This window comes from Salvelinus fontinalis, unplaced genomic scaffold (assembly GCF_029448725.1).
Source record: "Salvelinus fontinalis isolate EN_2023a unplaced genomic scaffold, ASM2944872v1 scaffold_0136, whole genome shotgun sequence".
Taxonomy (NCBI): Eukaryota; Metazoa; Chordata; class Actinopteri; order Salmoniformes; family Salmonidae; genus Salvelinus; species Salvelinus fontinalis.
Genome location: NW_026600345.1, coordinates 32,501 through 53,007, shown reverse-complemented (window position 1 = coordinate 53,007; position 20,507 = coordinate 32,501). Strand labels below are relative to the sequence as shown.

At 48.6% G+C, this 20,507-nt stretch overlaps 1 protein-coding gene across 1 annotated transcript in view; it reads left to right on the top strand.

The window, feature by feature from the left end:
- LOC129843435 (ribosomal protein S6 kinase alpha-6) overlaps window positions 1–20,507 on the top strand; it is a gene marked incomplete at its 3' end in the record, with an annotated part of 70,574 nt that overhangs the window by 23,875 nt on the left and 26,192 nt on the right. The window contains 7 exon segments of the mRNA XM_055912154.1: window positions 1,624–1,661; window positions 1,752–1,894; window positions 5,258–5,328; window positions 11,534–11,622; window positions 11,829–11,893; window positions 19,330–19,432; window positions 19,691–19,815. Coding sequence (XP_055768129.1) covers window positions 1,624–1,661; window positions 1,752–1,894; window positions 5,258–5,328; window positions 11,534–11,622; window positions 11,829–11,893; window positions 19,330–19,432; window positions 19,691–19,815 — 634 coding nt within the window.

Here is a 20,507-nt window from a genome sequence, read left to right as displayed (position 1 = left end):
GGGGTGTTAGGGATTAGGGGTTAGGGGTGATGGGTGAGAGGTGTTGTTACGGGTGATGGGTTAGGGGTGTTACGGGTGATGGGTTAGGGGTGTTAGGGATTAGGGGTTAGGGGTGATGGGTGAGGGGTGTTGTTAGGGGTGTTGTTAGGGGTGTTGTTAGGGGTGATGGGTTAGGGGGGATGGGTTAGGGGGGATGGGTTAGGGGTGTTGTTAGGGGTTAGGGGGGATGGGTTAGGGGGGATGTTAGGGGTGATGGGTTAGGGGGGATGTTAGGGGTGATGGGTTAGGGGGGATGTTAGGGGTGATGGGTTAGGGGTGTTGTTAGGGGTGATGGGTTAGGGGTGTTGTGATGGGTTAGGGGTGATGGGTTAGGGGTGTTGTGATGGGTTAGGGGTGATGGGTTAGGGGTGTTGTGATGGGTTAGGGGTGATGGGTTAGGGGTGGTGTTAGGGGTGATGGGTTAGGGGTGTTGTTAGGGGTGATGGGTTAGGGGTGTTGTTAGGGGTGATGGGTTAGGGGTGATGGGTTAGGGGTTAGGGGTGATGGGTGAGGGGTTAGGGGTGATGGGTTAGGGGTTAGGGGTGAGATGATGGATTAGGGGTGATGGGTTAGGGGTGATGGGTTAGGGGTGATGGGTTAGGGGTGATGGGTTAGGGGTGTTGTTAGGGGTGATGGGTTAGGGGTGTTGTTAGGGGTGTTGTTAGGGGTGATGGGTTAGGGGTGTTGTTAGGGGTGTTGTTAGGGGTGATGGGTTAGGGGTGTTGTTAGGGGTGTTGTTAGGGGTGATGGGTTAGGGGTGGTGTTAGGGGTGATGGGTTAGGGGTGGTGTTAGGGGTGATGGGTTAGGGGTGGTGTTAGGGGTGATGGGTTAGGGGTGATGGGTTAGGGGTGTTGTTAGGGGTGATGGGTTAGGGGTGTTGTTAGGGGTGATGGGTTAGGGGTGTTAGGGGTGATGGGTTAGGGGTGGTGTTAGGGGTGATGGGTTAGGGGTGGTGTTAGGGGTGATGGGTTAGTGGTGATGGGTTAGGGGTGGTGTTAGGGGTGATGGGTTAGGGGTGTTGTTAGGGGTGATGGGTTAGGGGTGTTGTTAGGGGTGATGGGTTAGGGGTGGTGTTAGGGGTGATGGGTTAGGGGTGGTGTTAGGGGTGATGGGTTAGGGGTGGTGTTAGGGGTGATGGGTTAGGGGTGATGGGTTAGGGGTGATGGGTTAGGGGTGTTGTTAGGGGTGATGGGTTAGGGGTGGTGTTAGGGGTGATGGGTTAGGGGTGATGGGTTAGGGGTGATGGGTTAGGGGTGGTGTTAGGGGTGATGGGTTAGGGGTGGTGTTAGGGGTGATGGGTTAGGGGTGGTGTTAGGGGTGATGGGTTAGGGGTGGTGTTAGGGGTGATGGGTTAGGGGTGGTGTTAGGAGTGATGGGTTAGGGGTGATGGGTTAGGGGTGATGGGTTAGTGGTGATGGGTGATGGGTTAGGGGTGATGGTTTAGTGGTGATGGGTTAGGGGTTAGTGTATTCTGGGTGCTGATATTTACTTCAGAAACACATTGTCCTGCTGTTGATGTTGTTACTGTCAGGAGGTCTGTGTGTTTCTCTACTAAACCTACTAATGTGGTTCTCTGTTTTCAGCATTTTGTTAGACGAAGCTGGACACATCAAGTTAACAGGTATGAGCGGCTCTCTGTCTGGGCTGTGTGCTGTGGTGCTTCAGGAGATGATGTTGTGTGTTTGAGTTAAGAGGTGGTTGTGTATTTCAGACTTTGGGTTGAGTAAGGAGTCAGTGGATGTTGATAAGAAGGCCTATTCCTTCTGTGGGACGGTGGAGTACATGGCTCCTGAGGTCGTCAACAGACGAGGACACACACAGAGTGCTGACTGGTGGAGTCTAGGAGTGCTCATGGTAAACACACCTCTACATCACCTGTACCTGTAACCCCAGCCTAATGTCTCTACCTGTATCTAACCTGTACCTGTAACCCCAGCCTAATGTCTCTACCTGTATCTAACCTGTACCTGTAACCCCAGCCTAATGTCTCTACCTGTATCTAACCTGTACCTGTAACCCCAGCCTAATGTCTCTACCTGTATCTAACCTGTACCTGTAACCCCAGCCTAATGTCTTTACCTGTATCTACCCTGTACCTGTAACCCCAGCCTAATGTCTCTACCTGTATCTAACCTGTACCTGTAACCCCAGCCTAATGTCTCTACCTGTATCTAACCTGTACCTGTAACCCCAGCCTAATGTCTCTACCTGTATCTAACCTGTACCTGTAACCCCAGCCTAATGTCTCTACCTGTATCTAACCTGTACCTGTAACCCCAGCCTAATGTCTTTACCTGTATCTACCCTGTACCTGTAACCCCAGCCTAATGTCTCTACCTGTATCTAACCTGTACCTGTAACCCCAGCCTAATGTCTCTACCTGTATCTAACCTGTACCTGTAACCCCAGCCTAATGTCTCTACCTGTATCTAACCTGTACCTGTAACCCCAGCCTAATGTCTCTACCTGTATCTAACCTGTACCTGTAACCCCAGCCTAATGTCTCTACCTGTATCTAACCTGTACCTGTAACCCCAGCCTAATGTCTCTACCTGTATCTAACCTGTACCTGTAACCCCAGCCTAATGTCTCTACCTGTATCTACCCTGTACCTGTAACCCCAGCCTAATGTCTCTACCTGTATCTACCCTGTACCTGTAACCCCAGCCTAATGTCTCTACCTGTATCTAACCTGTACCTGTAACCCCAGCCTAATGTCTCTACCTGTATCTAACCTGTAACCCCAGCCTAATGTCTCTACCTGTATCTAACCTGTACCTGTAACCCCAGCCTAATGTCTCTACCTGTATCTAACCTGTACCTGTAACCCCAGCCTAATGTCTCTACCTGTATCTAACCTGTACCTGTAACCCCAGCCTAATGTCTCTACCTGTATCTAACCTGTACCTGTAACCCCAGCCTAATGTCTCTACCTGTATCTACCCTGTACCTGTAACCCCAGCCTAATGTCTCTACCTGTATCTAACCTGTACCTGTAACCCCAGCCTAATGTCTCTACCTGTATCTAACCTGTACCTGTAACCCCAGCCTAATGTCTTTACTTGTATCTAACCTGTACCTGTAACCCCAGCCTAATGTCTCTACCTGTATCTAACCTGTACCTGTAACCCCAGCCTAATGTCTCTACCTGTATCTAACCTGTACCTGTAACCCCAGCCTAATGTCTCTACCTGTATCTAACCTGTACCTGTAACCCCAGCCTAATGTCTCTACCTGTATCTAACCTGTACCTGTAACCCCAGCCTAATGTCTCTACCTGTATCTACCCTGTACCTGTAACCCCAGCCTAATGTCTCTACCTGTATCTAACCTGTACCTGTAACCCCAGCCTAATGTCTCTACCTGTATCTAACCTGTACCTGTAACCCCAGCCTAATGTCTCTACCTGTATCTAACCTGTACCTGTAACCCCAGCCTAATGTCTCTACCTGTATCTAACCTGTACCTGTAACCCCAGCCTAATGTCTCTACCTGTATCTACCCTGTACCTGTAACCCCAGCCTAATGTCTCTACCTGTATCTAACCTGTACCTGTAACCCCAGCCTAATGTCTCTACCTGTATCTAACCTGTACCTGTAACCCCAGCCTAATGTCTCTACCTGTATCTAACCTGTACCTGTAACCCCAGCCTAATGTCTCTACCTGTATCTAACCTGTACCTGTAACCCCAGCCTAATGTCTCTACCTGTATCTAACCTGTACCTGTAACCCCAGCCTAATGTCTCTACCTGTATCTAACCTGTACCTGTAACCCCAGCCTAATGTCTCTACCTGTATCTACCCTGTACCTGTAACCCCAGCCTAATGTCTCTACCTGTATCTAACCTGTACCTGTAACCCCAGCCTAATGTCTCTACCTGTATCTAACCTGTACATGTAACCACAGCCTAATGTCTTTACCTGTATCTAACCTGTACCTGTAACCCCAGCCTAATGTCTCTACCTGTATCTAACCTGTACATGTAACCCCAGCCTAATGTCTCTACCTGTATCTAACCTGTACCTGTAACCCCAGCCTAATGTCTCTACCTGTATCTAACCTGTACCTGTAACCCCAGCCTAATGTCTCTACCTGTATCTAACCTGTACCTGTAACCCCAGCCTAATGTCTCTACCTGTATCTAACCTGTACCTGTAACCCCAGCCTAATGTCTCTACCTGTATCTACCCTGTACCTGTAACCCCAGCCTAATGTCTCTACCTGTATCTAACCTGTACCTGTAACCCCAGCCTAATGTCTCTACCTGTATCTACCCTGTACCTGTAACCCCAGCCTAATGTCTTTACCTGTATCTAACCTGTACCTGTAACCCCAGCCTAATGTCTCTACCTGTATCTACCCTGTACCTGTAACCCCAGCCTAATGTCTCTACCTGTATCTAACCTGTACCTGTAACCCCAGCCTAATGTCTCTACCTGTATCTAACCTGTACCTATAACCCCAGCCTAATGTCTTTACCTGTATCTAACCTGTACATGTAACCACAGCCTAATGTCTCTACCTGTATCTAACCTGTACCTGTAACCCCAGCCTAATGTCTTTACCTCTATCTAACCTGTACATGTAACCACAGCCTAATGTCTCTACCTGTATCTAACCTGTACCTGTAACCCCAGCCTAATGTCTCTACCTGTATCTAACCTGTACCTATAACCCCAGCCTAATGTCTTTACCTGTATCTAACCTGTACATGTAACCACAGCCTAATGTCTTTACCTGTATCTAACCTGTACCTGTAACCCCAGCCTAATGTCTTTACCTGTATCTAACCTGTACATGTAACCACAGCCTAATGTCTCTACCTGTATCTAACCTGTACCTGTAACCCCAGCCTAATGTCTTTACCTGTATCTAACCTGTACATGTAACCACAGCCTAATGTCTCTACCTGTATCTAACCTGTACCTGTAACCCCAGCCTAATGTCTTTACCTGTATCTAACCTGTACATGTAACCACAGCCTAATGTCTCTACCTGTATCTAACCTGTACCTGTAACCCCAGCCTAATGTCTTTACCTGTATCTAACCTGTACATGTAACCACAGCCTAATGTCTCTACCTGTATCTAACCTGTACCTGTAACCCCAGCCTAATGTCTTTACCTGTATCTAACCTGTACCTGTAACCCCAGCCTAATGTCTCTACCTGTATCTAACCTGTACCTGTAACTGTCTGTCTCTCCTCTCTGTATAGTTTGAAATGCTGACTGGGACGTTACCATTCCAGGGCAAAGACCGTAACGAGACAATGAACATGATCCTCAAGTAAGTACCTGCTGTTGTTGGAGTCAACCACACTGGTGCTGTTGTTGGAGTCAACCCCACTGGTGCTGTTGTTGGAGTCAACCCCACTGGTGCTGTTGTTGGAGTCAACCCCACTGGTGCTGTTGTTGGAGTCAACCCCACTGGTGCTGTTGTTGGAGTCAACCACACTGGTGCTGTTGTTGGAGTCAACCCCACTGGTGCTGTTGGAGTCAACCCCACTGGTGCTGTTGGAGTCAACCCCACTGGTGCTGTTGGAGTCAACCCCACTGGTGCTGTTGGAGTCAACCCCACTGGTGCTGTTGGAGTCAACCCCACTGGTGCTGTTGTTGGAGTCAACCCCACTGGTGCTGTTGTTGGAGTCAACCCCACTGGTGCTGTTGTTGGAGTCAACCCCACTGGTGCTGTTGTTGGAGTCAACCCCACTGGTGCTGTTGTTGGAGTCAACCCCACTGGTGCTGTTGGAGTCAACCCCACTGGTGCTGTTGTTGGAGTCAACCCCACTGGTGCTGTTGTTGGAGTCAACCCCACTGGTGCTGTTGTTGGAGTCAACCACACTGGTGCTGTTGTTGGAGTCAACCCCACTGGTGCTGTTGGAGTCAACCCCACTGGTGCTGCTGTTGGAGTCAACCCCACTGGTGCTGCTGTTGGAGTCAACCCCACTGGTGCTGCTGTTGGAGTCAACCCCACTGGTGCTGCTGTTGGAGTCAACCCCACTGGTGCTGCTGTTGGAGTCAACCCCACTGGTGCTGCTGTTGGAGTCAACCCCACTGGTGCTGCTGTTGGAGTCAACCCCACTGGTGCTGCTGTTGGAGTCAACCCCACTGGTGCTGTTGTTGGAGTCAACCCCACTGGTGCTGTTGTTGGAGTCAACCCCACTGGTGCTGTTGTTGGAGTCAACCCCACTGGTGCTGTTGTTGGAGTCAACCCCACTGGTGCTGTTGTTGGAGTCAACCCCACTGGTGCTGTTGTTGGAGTCAACCCCACTGGTGCTGTTGTTGGAGTCGACCCCACTGGTGCTGTTGGAGTCGACCCCACTGGTGCTGTTGGAGTCGACCCCACTGGTGCTGTTGTTGGAGTCGACCCCACTGGTGCTGTTGTTGGAGTCGACCCCACTGGTGCTGTTGTTGGAGTCGACCCCACTGGTGCTGTTGTTGGAGTCGACCCCACTGGTGCTGTTGTTGGAGTCGACCCCACTGGTGCTGTTGTTGGAGTCGACCCCACTGGTGCTGTTGTTGGAGTCGACCCCACTGGTGCTGTTGTTGGAGTCGACCCCACTGGTGCTGTTGTTGGAGTCGACCCCACTGGTGCTGTTGTTGGAGTCGACCCCACTGGTGCTGTTGTTGGAGTCGACCCCACTGGTGCTGTTGTTGGAGTCGACCCCACTGGTGCTGTTGTTGGAGTCGACCCCACTGGTGCTGTTGTTGGAGTCGACCCCACTGGTGCTGTTGTTGGAGTCGACCCCACTGGTGCTGTTGTTGGAGTCGACCCCACTGGTGCTGTTGTTGGAGTCGACCCCACTGGTGCTGTTGTTGGAGTCGACCCCACTGGTGCTGTTGTTGGAGTCGACCCCACTGGTGCTGTTGTTGGAGTCGACCCCACTGGTGCTGCTGTTGGAGTCGACCCCACTGGTGCTGCTGTTGGAGTCGACCCCACTGGTGCTGCTGTTGGAGTCGACCCCACTGGTGCTGCTGTTGGAGTCGACCCCACTGGTGCTGCTGTTGGAGTCGACCCCACTGGTGCTGCTGTTGGAGTCGACCCCACTGGTGCTGCTGTTGGAGTCGACCCCACTGGTGCTGCTGTTGGAGTCGACCCCACTGGTGCTGCTGTTGGAGTCGACCCCACTGGTGCTGCTGTTGGAGTCGACCCCACTGGTGCTGCTGTTGGAGTCGACCCCACTGGTGCTGCTGTTGGAGTCGACCCCACTGGTGCTGCTGTTGGAGTCGACCCCACTGGTGCTGCTGTTGGAGTCGACCCCACTGGTGCTGCTGTTGGAGTCGACCCCACTGGTGCTGCTGTTGGAGTCGACCCCACTGGTGCTGCTGTTGGAGTCGACCCCACTGGTGCTGCTGTTGGAGTCGACCCCACTGGTGCTGCTGTTGGAGTCGACCCCACTGGTGCTGCTGTTGGAGTCGACCCCACTGGTGCTGCTGTTGGAGTCGACCCCACTGGTGCTGCTGTTGGAGTCGACCCCACTGGTGCTGCTGTTGGAGTCGACCCCACTGGTGCTGGTGTTGGAGTCGACCCCACTGGTGCTGGTGTTGGAGTCGACCCCACTGGTGCTGGTGTTGGAGTCGACCCCACTGGTGCTGGTGTTGGAGTCGACCCCACTGGTGCTGGTGTTGGAGTCGACCCCACTGGTGCTGGTGTTGGAGTCGACCCCACTGGTGCTGGTGTTGGAGTCGACCCCACTGGTGCTGGTGTTGGAGTCGACCCCACTGGTGCTGGTGTTGGAGTCGACCCCACTGGTGCTGTTGTCGGAGTCGACCCCACTGGTGCTGTTGTCGGAGTCGACCCCACTGGTGCTGTTGTCGGAGTCGACCCCACTGGTGCTGTTGTCGGAGTCGACCCCACTGGTGCTGTTGTCGGAGTCGACCCCACTGGTGCTGTTGTCGGAGTCGACCCCACTGGTGCTGTTGTCGGAGTCGACCCCACTGGTGCTGTTGTCGGAGTCGACCCCACTGGTGCTGCTGTCGGAGTCGACCCCACTGGTGCTGCTGTCGGAGTCGACCCCACTGGTGCTGCTGTCGGAGTCGACCCCACTGGTGCTGCTGTCGGAGTCGACCCCACTGGTGCTGCTGTCGGAGTCGACCCCACTGGTGCTGCTGTCGGAGTCGACCCCACTGGTGCTGCTGTCGGAGTCGACCCCACTGGTGCTGCTGTCGGAGTCGACCCCACTGGTGCTGCTGTCGGAGTCGACCCCACTGGTGCTGCTGTCGGAGTCGACCCCACTGGTGCTGCTGTCGGAGTCGACCCCACTGGTGCCGCTGTCGGAGTCGACCCCACTGGTGCCGCTGTCGGAGTCGACCCCACTGGTGCCGCTGTCGGAGTCGACCCCACTGGTGCCGCTGTCGGAGTCGACCCCACTGGTGCCGCTGTCGGAGTCGACCCCACTGGTGCCGCTGTCGGAGTCGACCCCACTGGTGCCGCTGTCGGAGTCGACCCCACAATGCAAATAGTCCGGGTAGCCATTTGATTTCGTGTTCAGGAGTCTTATGGCTTGGGGGTAAAAACTGTTGAGAAGCCTTGCAACCGGTCAGGATGCTCTCGATGTTGCAGCTGTAGAACCTTTTGAGGATCTCAGGACCCATGCCAAATCTTTTCAGTCTCCTGAGGGGGAAAGGTTTTGTCGTGCCCTCTTCAGGACTGTCTTGGTGTGTTTGGACCATTCTAGTTTGTTGGTGATGTGGACACCAAGGAACTTAACTCTCAACCTGCTCCACTACAGCCCCGTCGATGATAATGGGGGCGTGCTCGGTCCTCCTTTTCCTGTAGTCCTGGTAATCCGTCTGGCCTCGCAGCCTTGTGAATGTTGACCTGTTCAAAGGTCTTGTTCACGTTGGCTACGGAGAGCGTGATTACACAGTCGTCCGGAACATGCTCTCATGCATGCCTCAGTGTTGCTTGACTCGAAGTGATTTATCTTGTCTGGTAGGCTCGTGTCACTGGGCAGCTCGTGTCTGTGCTTCCCTTTGTTGTCTGTAATAGTTTGCAAGCCCTGCCACATAAGACGAGCGTCGGAGCCGGTGTAGTACGATTCAATCTTAGCCCTGTATTGACGCTTTGCCTGTTTAATGGTTCGTCGGAGGGCATAGCAGGATTTCTTGTAAGCTTCCGGGTTAGAGTCCCGCACCTTTAAAGCGGCAGCTCTACCCTTTAGCTCAGTGCGAATGTTGCCTGTAATCCATGGCTTCTGGTTGGGGTATGTACGTACAGTCACCGTGGGGACGACGTCCTTGATACACTTCTTGATAAAGCCAGTGACTGATATGGTACCCAGGAGACTGCAACCTTACCTTGGTCCAGGCCAGCTCTGTCTTGACTCATTTGGTTCGGTGAGATTGAAAACCCAAGGCCTTATGGCTACCAAACAAAACCACCAGCCTCACGGCTTGCAGGCTGGCACTCTGACGACCATCACCTAATTGGCAGAACCTGATGTGCTTATCAAGGGTTTCCTGGCAGAGCACAGCCCTTGACTCGGTTGGTGCTGCCACCTGGAGGATGGAGTGTAGAAGTGTGTCTTGGTAGTTTTTCCTGTGCACTAACACTAAACTACCGACTACATAACTACCTGACATGTTGGTACAATGTAATTACAGTGTACGTACACATAGTAGGTAACTTGTGATTTGTTCTGTTACATTGTTACCTTCTCCTCTTGCCTCTTTTTACAAAAACTAAAACAACAAAGCGATTTAAACAAAACAAAGACAACAACTATCAGACATTAACAGTAAACAAAAATATAATAGAATAACATAATATCATATTGTTAGCAGTTTCCAGAGTATAACATTTAAAATGTTACTGCTATGCTATGCTATGCTATGCTATGCTATGCTATGCTATGTTATGCTATGCTATGCATATGTATTAGCTGTGTACAGTGTTGTGACAATGTGCAAATAGGAGAATATACAAATGACGGGGGATAAATATAGTTTATATTTACATTTGTGTATCTGACCTTCTGGTTGACCTTTATCTTGTGGCAGCAGGTCACAAATTTGAGGGAAATATGTGTCTCTTATATGGTCATACATTTGGTAGGTTAGGAGGTGGGCAGTAGCCACATCCTGTCTTCTCTGTAGGAACGGGTCTGCTTATGGTGGCCTTTCTCAATAGCAAGGCTATGCTCACTGAGTCTGTACATAGTCAATACTTTCCTTAATTTTGGGCCAGTCTCAGTCAGGTATTCTGCCACTGTGTCCTCTCTGTTTAGGTCCAAATAACATTCCAGTTTGCTCTGTTTTTTTTTATGATTCTTTCCAATGTATCAATGATATAATTTTTTCCTCGTGGTTTGGTTTGGTCTAATTGTGTTGCTGTCCTGGGGCCCTGTGGGGTCTGTTTGTAGCAGAGTCCCTGCACCAGCTGGCAGAGGTTCATCTATCTGTAGGTGATGGCTTTGTTATGGAAGGTTTGAGAATCGCTTCTTTTTAGGTGGTTGTAGAATTAAGTTATTTTATGGATTTTTATCATTTGTAGGTATAGCCCTAATTCTGGATATTTTTTTGCAGAACTTTCAATTAGGTGTTTTTCCTGTTTTGTATATTCTTGTTTGGTGACAAACATAGAAGGCAATGGGTTCTATAACTGATTCAAGTATTTGTAGCCAGATAGTAATTGGATATGTCAAATGTTATGTTCCTTTTGATGCCGTAGAAGACCCTTCTGCCTTGTCTCTCAGATCATTCATAGCTTTGTGGAAGTTACCTGTGGTGTTGATGTTTAGACCGAGGTATTGCAACGGTGTCTAGATAGATTTTATGGTCGTGGTTCTGGCATCTGGACCTTTTTTGAATACCATTATTTTTTGTTTTACTGAGATTTACTGTCAGGGTCCAATTCTGACATAATCTGTGCAGAATATCTAGGTGCTGCTGTAGGCCCTCCTTGGTTGGGGACTGAAACACCAGATCAACTGCACCAGATCATCCGTTGATATATATGTTGAAGAGGGTGGGACTCGAGCTGCATCCCTGACTCACCCCTCCGGCCCAAAGGGAAAAAATTTGTGTTTTTTGCTTATTTGGTCCGCGCACATTATTTGTATAATTTGATTTTATAATATTGTAGGTTTTCCCAGAACGCCGCTTTACATCAGTTTATACAGCAGGCCCTCATGCCAAATTGAGTCTCAAGCTTTTTCTAAATCAATAAAGCATGAGAAGATTACACTTTTTTATTTGCATTATCTTTTTCAATTAGGATGTGCAGGTTGTATACGTGGTTTGTCATACGATATTTTGGTAAGAAGCCAATTTGACATTTGTTCAGGACATTGTTTTCACTCGTGCTCTTCTCTCCTCCCTCCCTCCCTCCCTCCCTCCCTCCCTCCCTCCCTACCCTCCCTCCCTCCCTCCCTCCCTCCCTCCCTCCCTACCCTCCCTCCCTCCCTCCCTCCCTCCCTCCCTCCCTCCCTCTCTACCCTCCCTCCCTCCCTCTCTACCCTCCCTCCCTCCCTCCCTCCCTCCCTCCTCAGAGCTAAGTTAGGGATGCCTCAGTTCCTGAGTCTAGAAGCCCAGAGTCTGCTGAGAATGCTGTTTAAACGCCACCCTGCTAACCGCCTGGGTAAGTGTGTTTATTAGGATCCCCATAACCCTAACCATAACCATAACCCTTTAGCAGAGGCAGCAGCTACTCTTCCTGGGGTCTACAAAAAACACAAAACATGACAAGTAACAAAACACTGATAGAACAGTCACACAAATTAACCACCTGGGTAAGAGTGAGAGAGTGTGTGTGTGTGTTACTGACAGTGCTCTGTATCTGTGTAGGGGCTGGGGTCGACGGGGTGGAGGAGATCAAACGTCACGCCTTCTTCTCATCGATCGACTGGAACGTAAGTCTCTCTCTCTCTCTCACACACACACACACACACACACACACACACACACACACACACACACACACACACACACACACACACACACACACACACACACACACAATGCATCCCATTCCCACCTAACAGACTGTCGGCTTACTTAGGATTGGTCTGCAGAGTGCTAGGTGTGTGTCTGGCCAGAGGTCTAACAGTGTGTGTTAATATTTCAGTGGGAGTGTTTATGAGCCAGCAGGAGACGATTGGCTGAGACCAGGAGGAAGGGGAGGGTTTAATATGGGTTGGTGGCTGGGTCTTTATCTTGCTTATTCTCTCAATTCAACAGGGCTTTATTGGCATGGGAAACATGTTTACATTGACAAAGCAAGTGAAATAAACAAACTAAAGTGACAAAACAATATAAAAAACTATTAGGAAGTAACAGTTAACATTGAACAGTTAGCATTGAACAGGTAACATTGAACAGGTAACATTGAACAGGTAACATTGAACAGGTAACATTGAACAGGTAACATTGAACAGGTAACATTGAACAGGTAACATTGAACAGGTAACATTGAACAGGTAACATTGAACAGTTAGCATTGAACAGGTAACATTGAACAGTTAGCATTGAACAGTTAGCATTGAACAGTTAGCATTGAACAGGTAACATTGAACAGGTAACATTGAACAGGTAACATTGAACAGGTAACATTGAACAGGTAACATTGAACAGGTAACATTGAACAGGTAACATTGAACAGGTAACATTGAACAGGTAACATTGCACTCACAAAGGTTTAAAAAGATAGACATTTCCATTGTTATATTATCAGTGTTTTAATCATGTGAAAATAGTTTTAGTATGAATAGTGAGGAAGACAAATAAACATAAATATTTGTGGTATTTACAATGTTGTTTGAGCTCAACTGGTTGCCCTTTTCTCATGGCAATGGGCCACACATGTTGCTGCTGTGATGCACACTGCAGTATTTCACCTAACAGGGAGTTTATCAATGTTTGATTTGTTTTCTAATTCTTTGTGGGTCTGAGGGAAATCTTTAAGGCGTTCATACATTAGGCAGGAGGTTGGGCAGGAGGTTGGGCAGGAGGTTGGGCAGGGGGTTAGGCAGGAGGTCAGGCAGGAGGTCAGGCAGGAGGTCAGGCAGGAGGTCAGGCAGGAGGTCAGGCAGGAGGTCAGGCAGGAGGTCAGGCAGGAGGTCAGGCAGGAGGTCAGGCAGGAGGTCAGGCAGGAGGTCAGGCAGGAGGTCAGGCAGGAGGTCAGGCAGGAGGTCAGGCAGGAGGTCAGGCAGGAGGTCAGGCAGGAGGTCGGGCAGGAGGTTGGGCAGGAGGTTGGGCAGGAGGTTGGGCAGGATGTTAGGCAGGAGGTTGGCAGGAGGTCAGGAAGGATGTTTGGCAGGAGGTAACCCTAACCCTATCCCTAACCCAGGAGGTTTGGCAGGAGGTTTGGCAGGAGGTTTGGCAGGAGGTTTGGCAGGAGGTTTGGCAGGAGGTTTGGCAGGAGGTTGGGCAGGAGGTTGGGCAGGAGGTTGGGCAGGAGGTTGGGCAGGAGGTTGGGCAGGAGGTTGGGCAGGAGGTTGGGCAGGAGGTTGGGCAGGAGGTTGGGCAGGAGGTTGGGCAGGAGGTTAGGAAATGCAGCTCAGTTTCCACCTCATTTTGTGGGCAGTGTGCACATAGCCTGTCTTCTCTTGAGAGCCATGTCTGCCTACGGTGGCCTTTCTCAATAGCAAGGCTATGCTCACTGAGTCTGTACATAGTCAAAGCTTTCCTTAAGTTTGGGTCAGTCACAGTGGTCAGGTATTCTGCCACTCTGTTTAGGGTCAGTCACAGTGGTCAGGTATTCTGCCACTCTGTTTAGGGTCAGTCACAGTGATCAGGTATTCTGCCACTGTGTACTCTCTGTTTAGGGCCAGTCCCAGTGGTCAGGTATTCTGCCACTGTGGACTCTCTGTTTAGGGTCAGTCAGTGGTCAGGTATTCTGCCACTGTATACTCTCTGTTTAGGGTCAGTCACAGTGATCAGGTATTCTGCCACTGTGGACTCTCTGTTTAGGGTCAGTCAGTGGTCAGGTATTCTGCCACTGTGTACTCTCTGTTTAGGGCCAGTCACAGTGGTCAGGTATTCTGCCACTGTGTCCTCTCTGTTTAGGGTCAGTCAGTGGTCAGGTATTCTGCCACTGTATACTCTCTGTTTAGGGTCAGTCAGTGGTCAGGTATTCTGCCACTGTGTACTCTCTGTTTAGGGTCAGTCAGGGGTCAGGTATTCTGCCACTGTGTTTAGGGTCAGTCACAGCGGTCAGGTATTCTGCCACTGTGTACTCTCTGTTTAGGGTCAGTCACAGTGGTCAGGTATTCTGCCACTGTGTACTCTCTGTTTAGGGTCAGTCAGTGGTCAGGTATTCTGCCACTGTGTCCTCTCTGTTTAGGGTAAGTCAGTGGTTAGGTATTCTGCCACTGTGTCCTCTCTGTTTAGGGTCAGTCAGTGGTCAGGTATTCTGCCACTGTGTCCTCTCTGTTAAGGGACAGTCACCATGGTCAGGTATTCTGCCACTGTGTCCTCTCTGTTTAGGGTAAGTCAGTGGTTAGGTATTCTGCCACTGTGTACTCTCTGTTTAGGATCAGTCACAGTGGTCAGGTATTCTGCCACTGTGTCCTCTCTGTTTAGGGCCAGTCACAGTAGTCAGGTATTCTGCCACTGTGTACTCTCTGTTTAGGGCCAGATAGCATTCTAGTTTGACCTGTTTATTTGGGTCTGTCTGTGTTTGTTCACAGAGGCGCAGAATCAGCTGGCTGAGGTAAGGGAATGTGTAGGCATCGCTTCCTTTTAGGTGATTGTAGAATGGAACAGCTCTTTTCTGGATTTTTATAATTAGCTGATGTCCTAATTTAGTTCTACATATATTGTTTGGGTTTTTGCGTTGCACACAATGTATATTTTTGCAGAATTCTGCAAAGTCTCAATTGGGTGTTTCTCCCATTTTGTGAATTATTGGTTGGTGAGTGGACCCCAGCATTCACAACCATAGAGTGTGTTTTACAACAGGTTTTTAGCCAGATACTAATTGGGATATCAAATGTTATGTTCCTTTTTATTTAGGGTACAGTGCCTTCGGAAAGTATTCAGACCCCTTGACCTTTTCCACATTTTGTTACGTTACAGCTTTATTATAAAAAAAATAATATTTTATATCTTTTACAATCTACACACAATAACACATAATGACTAAGCGAAAACAGGTTTTTAGACATTTTTGCACATTTATTATAATAAAACACAGAAATATCTAATTTACATAAATATTCAGAACCTTTGCTATGAGACTCGAAATTGAGGATTAAAGTGGAAAACCACACTACAGGCTGATCCAACTTTGATGTAATGTCCTTAAAACAAGTCAAAATGAGGCTCAGTAGTGTGTGTGGCCTCCACGTGCCTGTATGACCTCCCTACAACGCCTGGGCATGCTCCTGATGAGGTGGCGGATGGTCTCCTAAGGGATCTCCTCCCAGACCTGGACTAAAGCATCCGCCAACTCCTGGACAGTCTGTGGTGCAACGTGGCGTTGGTGGATGGAGCGAGACATGATGTCCCAGATGTGCTCAATTGGATTCAGGTCTGGGGAACGGGCGGGCCAGTCCATAGCATCAATGCCTTCCTCTTGCAGGAACTGCTGACACACTCCAGCCACATGAGGTCTAGCATTGTCTTGCATTAGGAGGAACCCAGGGCCAACCGCACCAGCATATGGTCTCACAAGGGGTCTGAAGATCTCATCTCGGTACCTAATGGCAGTCAGTCTGGCGAGCACATGGAGGGCTGTGCGGCCCCCCAAAGAAATGCCACCCCACACCATGACTGACCCACCGCCAAACCGGTCATGCTGGAGGATGTTGCAGGCAGCAGAACGTTCTCCACGGCGTCTCCAGACTCGGTCACGTCTGTCACATGTGCTCATGTGCTCAGTGTGAACCTGCTTTCATCTGTGAAGAGCACAAGGGCGCCAGTGGCGAATTTGCCAATGTTGGTGTTCTCTGGCAAATGCCAAACGTCCTGCACGGTGTTGGGCTGTAAGCACAACCCCCACCTGTGGATGTCGGGCCCTCATACCACCCTCATGGAGTCTGTTTCTGACCGTTTGAGCAGACACATGCACATTTGTGGCCTGCTGGAGGTCATTTTGCAGGGCTTTGGCAGTGCTCCTCCTTGCACAAAGGCGGAGGTAGCGGTCCTGCTGCTGGGTTGTTGCCCTCCTACGGCCTCCTCCACGTCTCCTGATGTACTGGCCTGTCTCCTGGTAGCGCCTCCATGCTCTGGACACTACGCTGACAGACACAACAAACCTTTTTCCCACAGCTCGCATTGATGTGCCATCCTGGATGAACTGCACTACCTGAGCCACTTGTGTGGGTTGTAGATCCGTCTCATGCTACCACTAGAGTGAAAGCACCGCCAGCATTCAAAAGTGACCTAAACATCAGCCAGGAAGCATAGGAACTGAGAATTGGTCTGTGGTCACCACCTGCAGAACCACTCCTTTTTTGGGGGTGTCTTATTAATTGCCTATAATTTCCACCTTTTGTCTATTCCATTTGCACAACAGCATGTAAAATGTATTGTCAATCAGTGTTGCTTCCTAAGTAGACAGTTTGATTTCACAGAAGTGTGATTGACTTGGAGTTACATTGTGTTGTTTAAGTGTTCCCTTTATTTTTTTGAGCAGTGTATAAAATATATTAGAATTTCATATAGGATACCATCAACACCACGGGCCTTTTTGGGTTAGAGGATTTATATTTTGTCCTGTAGTTCATTCAATGTAATTGGAGAATCCAGTGTGTTCTTGTCGTCTTTAATAGTTGATTCTAAGATTTGTATTTGATCATGTACAGTTGAAGTCGTAAGTTTACATACACTTAGGTTGGAGTCATTAAAACTCGTTTTTCAACCACTCCACACATTTCTTGTTATTAACAAACTATAGTTTTGGCAAGTCGGTTAGGACATCTACTTTGTGCATGACGAGTAATATTTCCAATAATTGTTTACAGACAGATTAATTCACTTATAATTCACTGTATCACAATTCCAGTGGGTTAGAAGTTTACACACACTAAGTTGACTGTGCCTTTAAACAGCTTGGAAAATTCCAGAAAGTGATGTCATGGCTTTAGAAGCTTCTGATAGGCTAATTGACATCATTTGAGTCAATTGGAGGTGTACCTGTGGATATATTTCAAGGCCTACCTTCAAACTCAGTGCCTCTTTGTTTGACATCATGTGAAAATCAAATGAAATCAGCCGAGACCTCAGAAAATAAAATGTTCGACCTCCTCCACAAGTCTGGTTCATCTTTGGGCCACGCAGCCGTCATACCGCTCAAGAAGGAGACGCGTTCTGTCTCCTAGAGATGAACATACTTTGGTGTGAAAAGTGCAAATCAATCCCAGATTTTTTAAATTTATTTATTTAACCTTTATTTAACCAGGAAGGGCTCATTGAGATTTAAAATCTCTTTTTCAAGAGCGTCCTGGCCAAGATAGGCAGCACCAAGTCATTACAAAAATGACAGACAGACAACATGAAAAACTACAAGTAATCGAGTAAAAACCATAGAATTCACAAGAGTATAACAAAAATCAAAAACAGCAAATTAAAAACATTGACAGGTCAGGGAATAAGCCTCAAAATCCTTCATCAGTGATTTAAAAACACCAATCAGGACAAGTTCTTCCAGTTTAGAAGTATTTTGTAAGGTGTTCCAAGACGATGGCGCAGAGTACATAAAAGCCCTTTTACCAAATTCAGTTCGGACATTTGGAACAGTTAGCAGGATAAAGTCCAGCGAACGAAGAGAGTCCCCACCACATTTCTGAACAATAAAAATGCCCAAATAAAAAGGTAGTAAACCTTAGAACAACAGCAAAGGACCTTGTGAAGATGCTGGAGGAAAAGGGTACAAAAGTATCTATATCCACAGTGAAACGAGTCCTATATCGACATAACCTGAAAGGCCGCTCAGCAAGGAAGAAGCCACTGCTCCAAAACCGCCATAAAAAAGCCAGACTGCGGTTTGCAACTGCACATGGGGACAAAGATCGTACTTTTTGGAGAATTGTCCTCTGGTCTAATGAAACAAAAATAGAACTGTTTGGCCATAATGACCATCTTTATGTTTGGAGGAAAAAGAGGGAGGCTTGCAAGCCGAAGAACACCATCCCAACCGTGAAGCACGGGGGGTGGCAGCATCATGTTGTGGGGGTGCTTTGCTGCAGGAGGGACTGGTGCACTTCACAAAATAGATGACATCATGAGGCAGGACAATTATGTGGGTATATTGAAGCAACATCTCAAGACATCAGTCAGGAAGTAAAAGCTTGGTCGCAAATGGGTCTTCCAAATAGACAATGACCCCAAGCATTCTTCCAAATTTGTGGCAAAATGGCTTAAAGGCAACAAAGTCAAGATATTGGAGTGGCCATCACAAAGCCTGACCTCAATCCTATAGAACAGTTGTGGGTAGAACTGAACAAGTGTGTGCGAGCAAGGCGGCCTGCAAACCTGACCCAGTTACACCAGCTCTGTCAGGAGGAATGGGACACAATTCACCCAACTTTTTAAGGAAAGCTGGTGGAAGGCTATCCAAAATGTTTGACCCAAGTTAAGCAATTTGAAGGCAATGTTACCAAATACTAATAGAGTATGTACACTTCTGACCCGCCGGGAATGTCTGTGTCTCTCTTTCTATCTCTCTGTCTGTCTCTCTTTGTGTCTCTCTCTCTGTCTCTCTCTCTGTCTGTCTCTCTTTGTGTCTCTCTCTCTGTCTCTCTTTCTGTCTGTCTCTCTCTCTGTCTCTCTCTCTCTTTCTTTCTCTCTTTCTCTCTCTCTCTTTCTGTCTCTCTCTCTCTCTGTCTCTCTCTCTGTCTCTCTCTCTGTCTCTCTCTCTGTCTCTCTCTCTGTCTCTCTCTCTGTCTCTCTCTCTGTCTCTCTCTCTGTCTCTCTCTCTGTCTCTCTCTCTGTCTCTCTCTCTGTCTCTCTCTCTGTCTCTGTCTCTCTCTCTTTCTCTCTCTCTGTCTGTCTCTCTTTGTGTCTCTCTTTCAGTCTCTTTCTGTCTCTCTTTCTGTCTGTCTCTCTTTCTGTCTCTCTTTCTGTCTCTGTCTGTCTGTCTCTGTCTGTCTCTGTCTGTCTCTCTTTGTGTCTCTCTTTCTGTTCATTATGACTTGGAACGGAAACGACATGAATATCTCAGCTTAACCCTCCCTCCCTCCCTCTCTCCCTCTCTCCCTCTCTCCCTCTCTCCCTCTCTCCCTCTCTCCCTCTCTCCCTCCTCCCTCTCTCTCTCCCTCCTCCCTCTCTCTCTCCCTCCTCCCTCTCTCTCTCCCTCCTCCCTCCCTCCCTCCCTCCCTCCCTCCCTCCCTCCCTCCCTCCATAGAAGCTATACAGGACAGAGCTCCAGCCTCCGTTCAAACCAGCAGCAGGGAAGCCTGACGACACGTTCTGCTTCGACCCAGAGTTCACCGCTAAAACACCCAAAGGTACATGAGTGTTAGGGTCACAGTTTAGATTCTACAGGTGTTCCTTCTATTGCTAACACACATCTCGTGTGGGTGGTTGTCTGTGTGTGTGGGTGGTTGTCTGGGTGTGTGTGTGTGGGTGGATGGTTGGATGTCTGGGTGTGTGTGTGGGTGTCTATGGGTGGTTGGATGTCTGGGTGGGTGTGTGGGTGTCTATGGGTGGGTGGTTGTCGGTGTGTGTGTGGGTCTGGGTGTGTGTATGTGCTTGGATGTGTGTAGACTCCCCAGGTATTCCTCCCAGTGCCAATGCCCATCAGCTGTTTAAAGGGTTCAGCTTCGTGGCTCCAGCCTCTCTGGATGACAAGAAGGGCTCTCCTCTACTCAGCATCCTACCTATAGTACAGGTACAGACACACACACACAGTTCCCCACTGCGTTAATACATGTTCCCCTGACTCTGTTGGTGCTGCCACCTGGGGGATGGAGTGTAGAAGTGTATCCTGGTAGTTTTCCGAACTGTGTGCTAACACTAAACTACCTACTACTTCATTTAAGGATCGGACCCTTTTTTAAATGTTTCGCCTAAAATGACATACCCAAATCTAACTGCCTGTAGCTCAGGACCTGAAGCAAGGATTGAAAACACTTTGAAGTTTGTGAAAATATAAAATTAATGTAGGAGAATAATATAACACATTAGATCTGGTAAAAGATAATACAAAGAAAAAAAACGATATTTTAAATGTATTTTTGGTCACATCTTTGAAATGCAATAGAAAAGACATAATGTACTATTCCAGGTTAGACGTAATTTAAATTTTGGCCACTAGATGGCAGCAGTGTATGTACAAAGTTTTAGACTGATTCAATGAACCATTGTATTTCTGTTCAAAATGTTGTATCAAGACTGCCCAAATGTGCCGATCCCGTAGAGGATAACTACCTCATTTGACTTGATATTGGTACAGTGTAGGTACACATTATTCCATATTAGGTAACTTGTGATTTGTTATATTACATTGTTACCGCTTTCTCTCTCGACTCTTTTTAAAAATGTTTTTATTTATTGTACCAGACAGGTCAATTTAAGAACAAA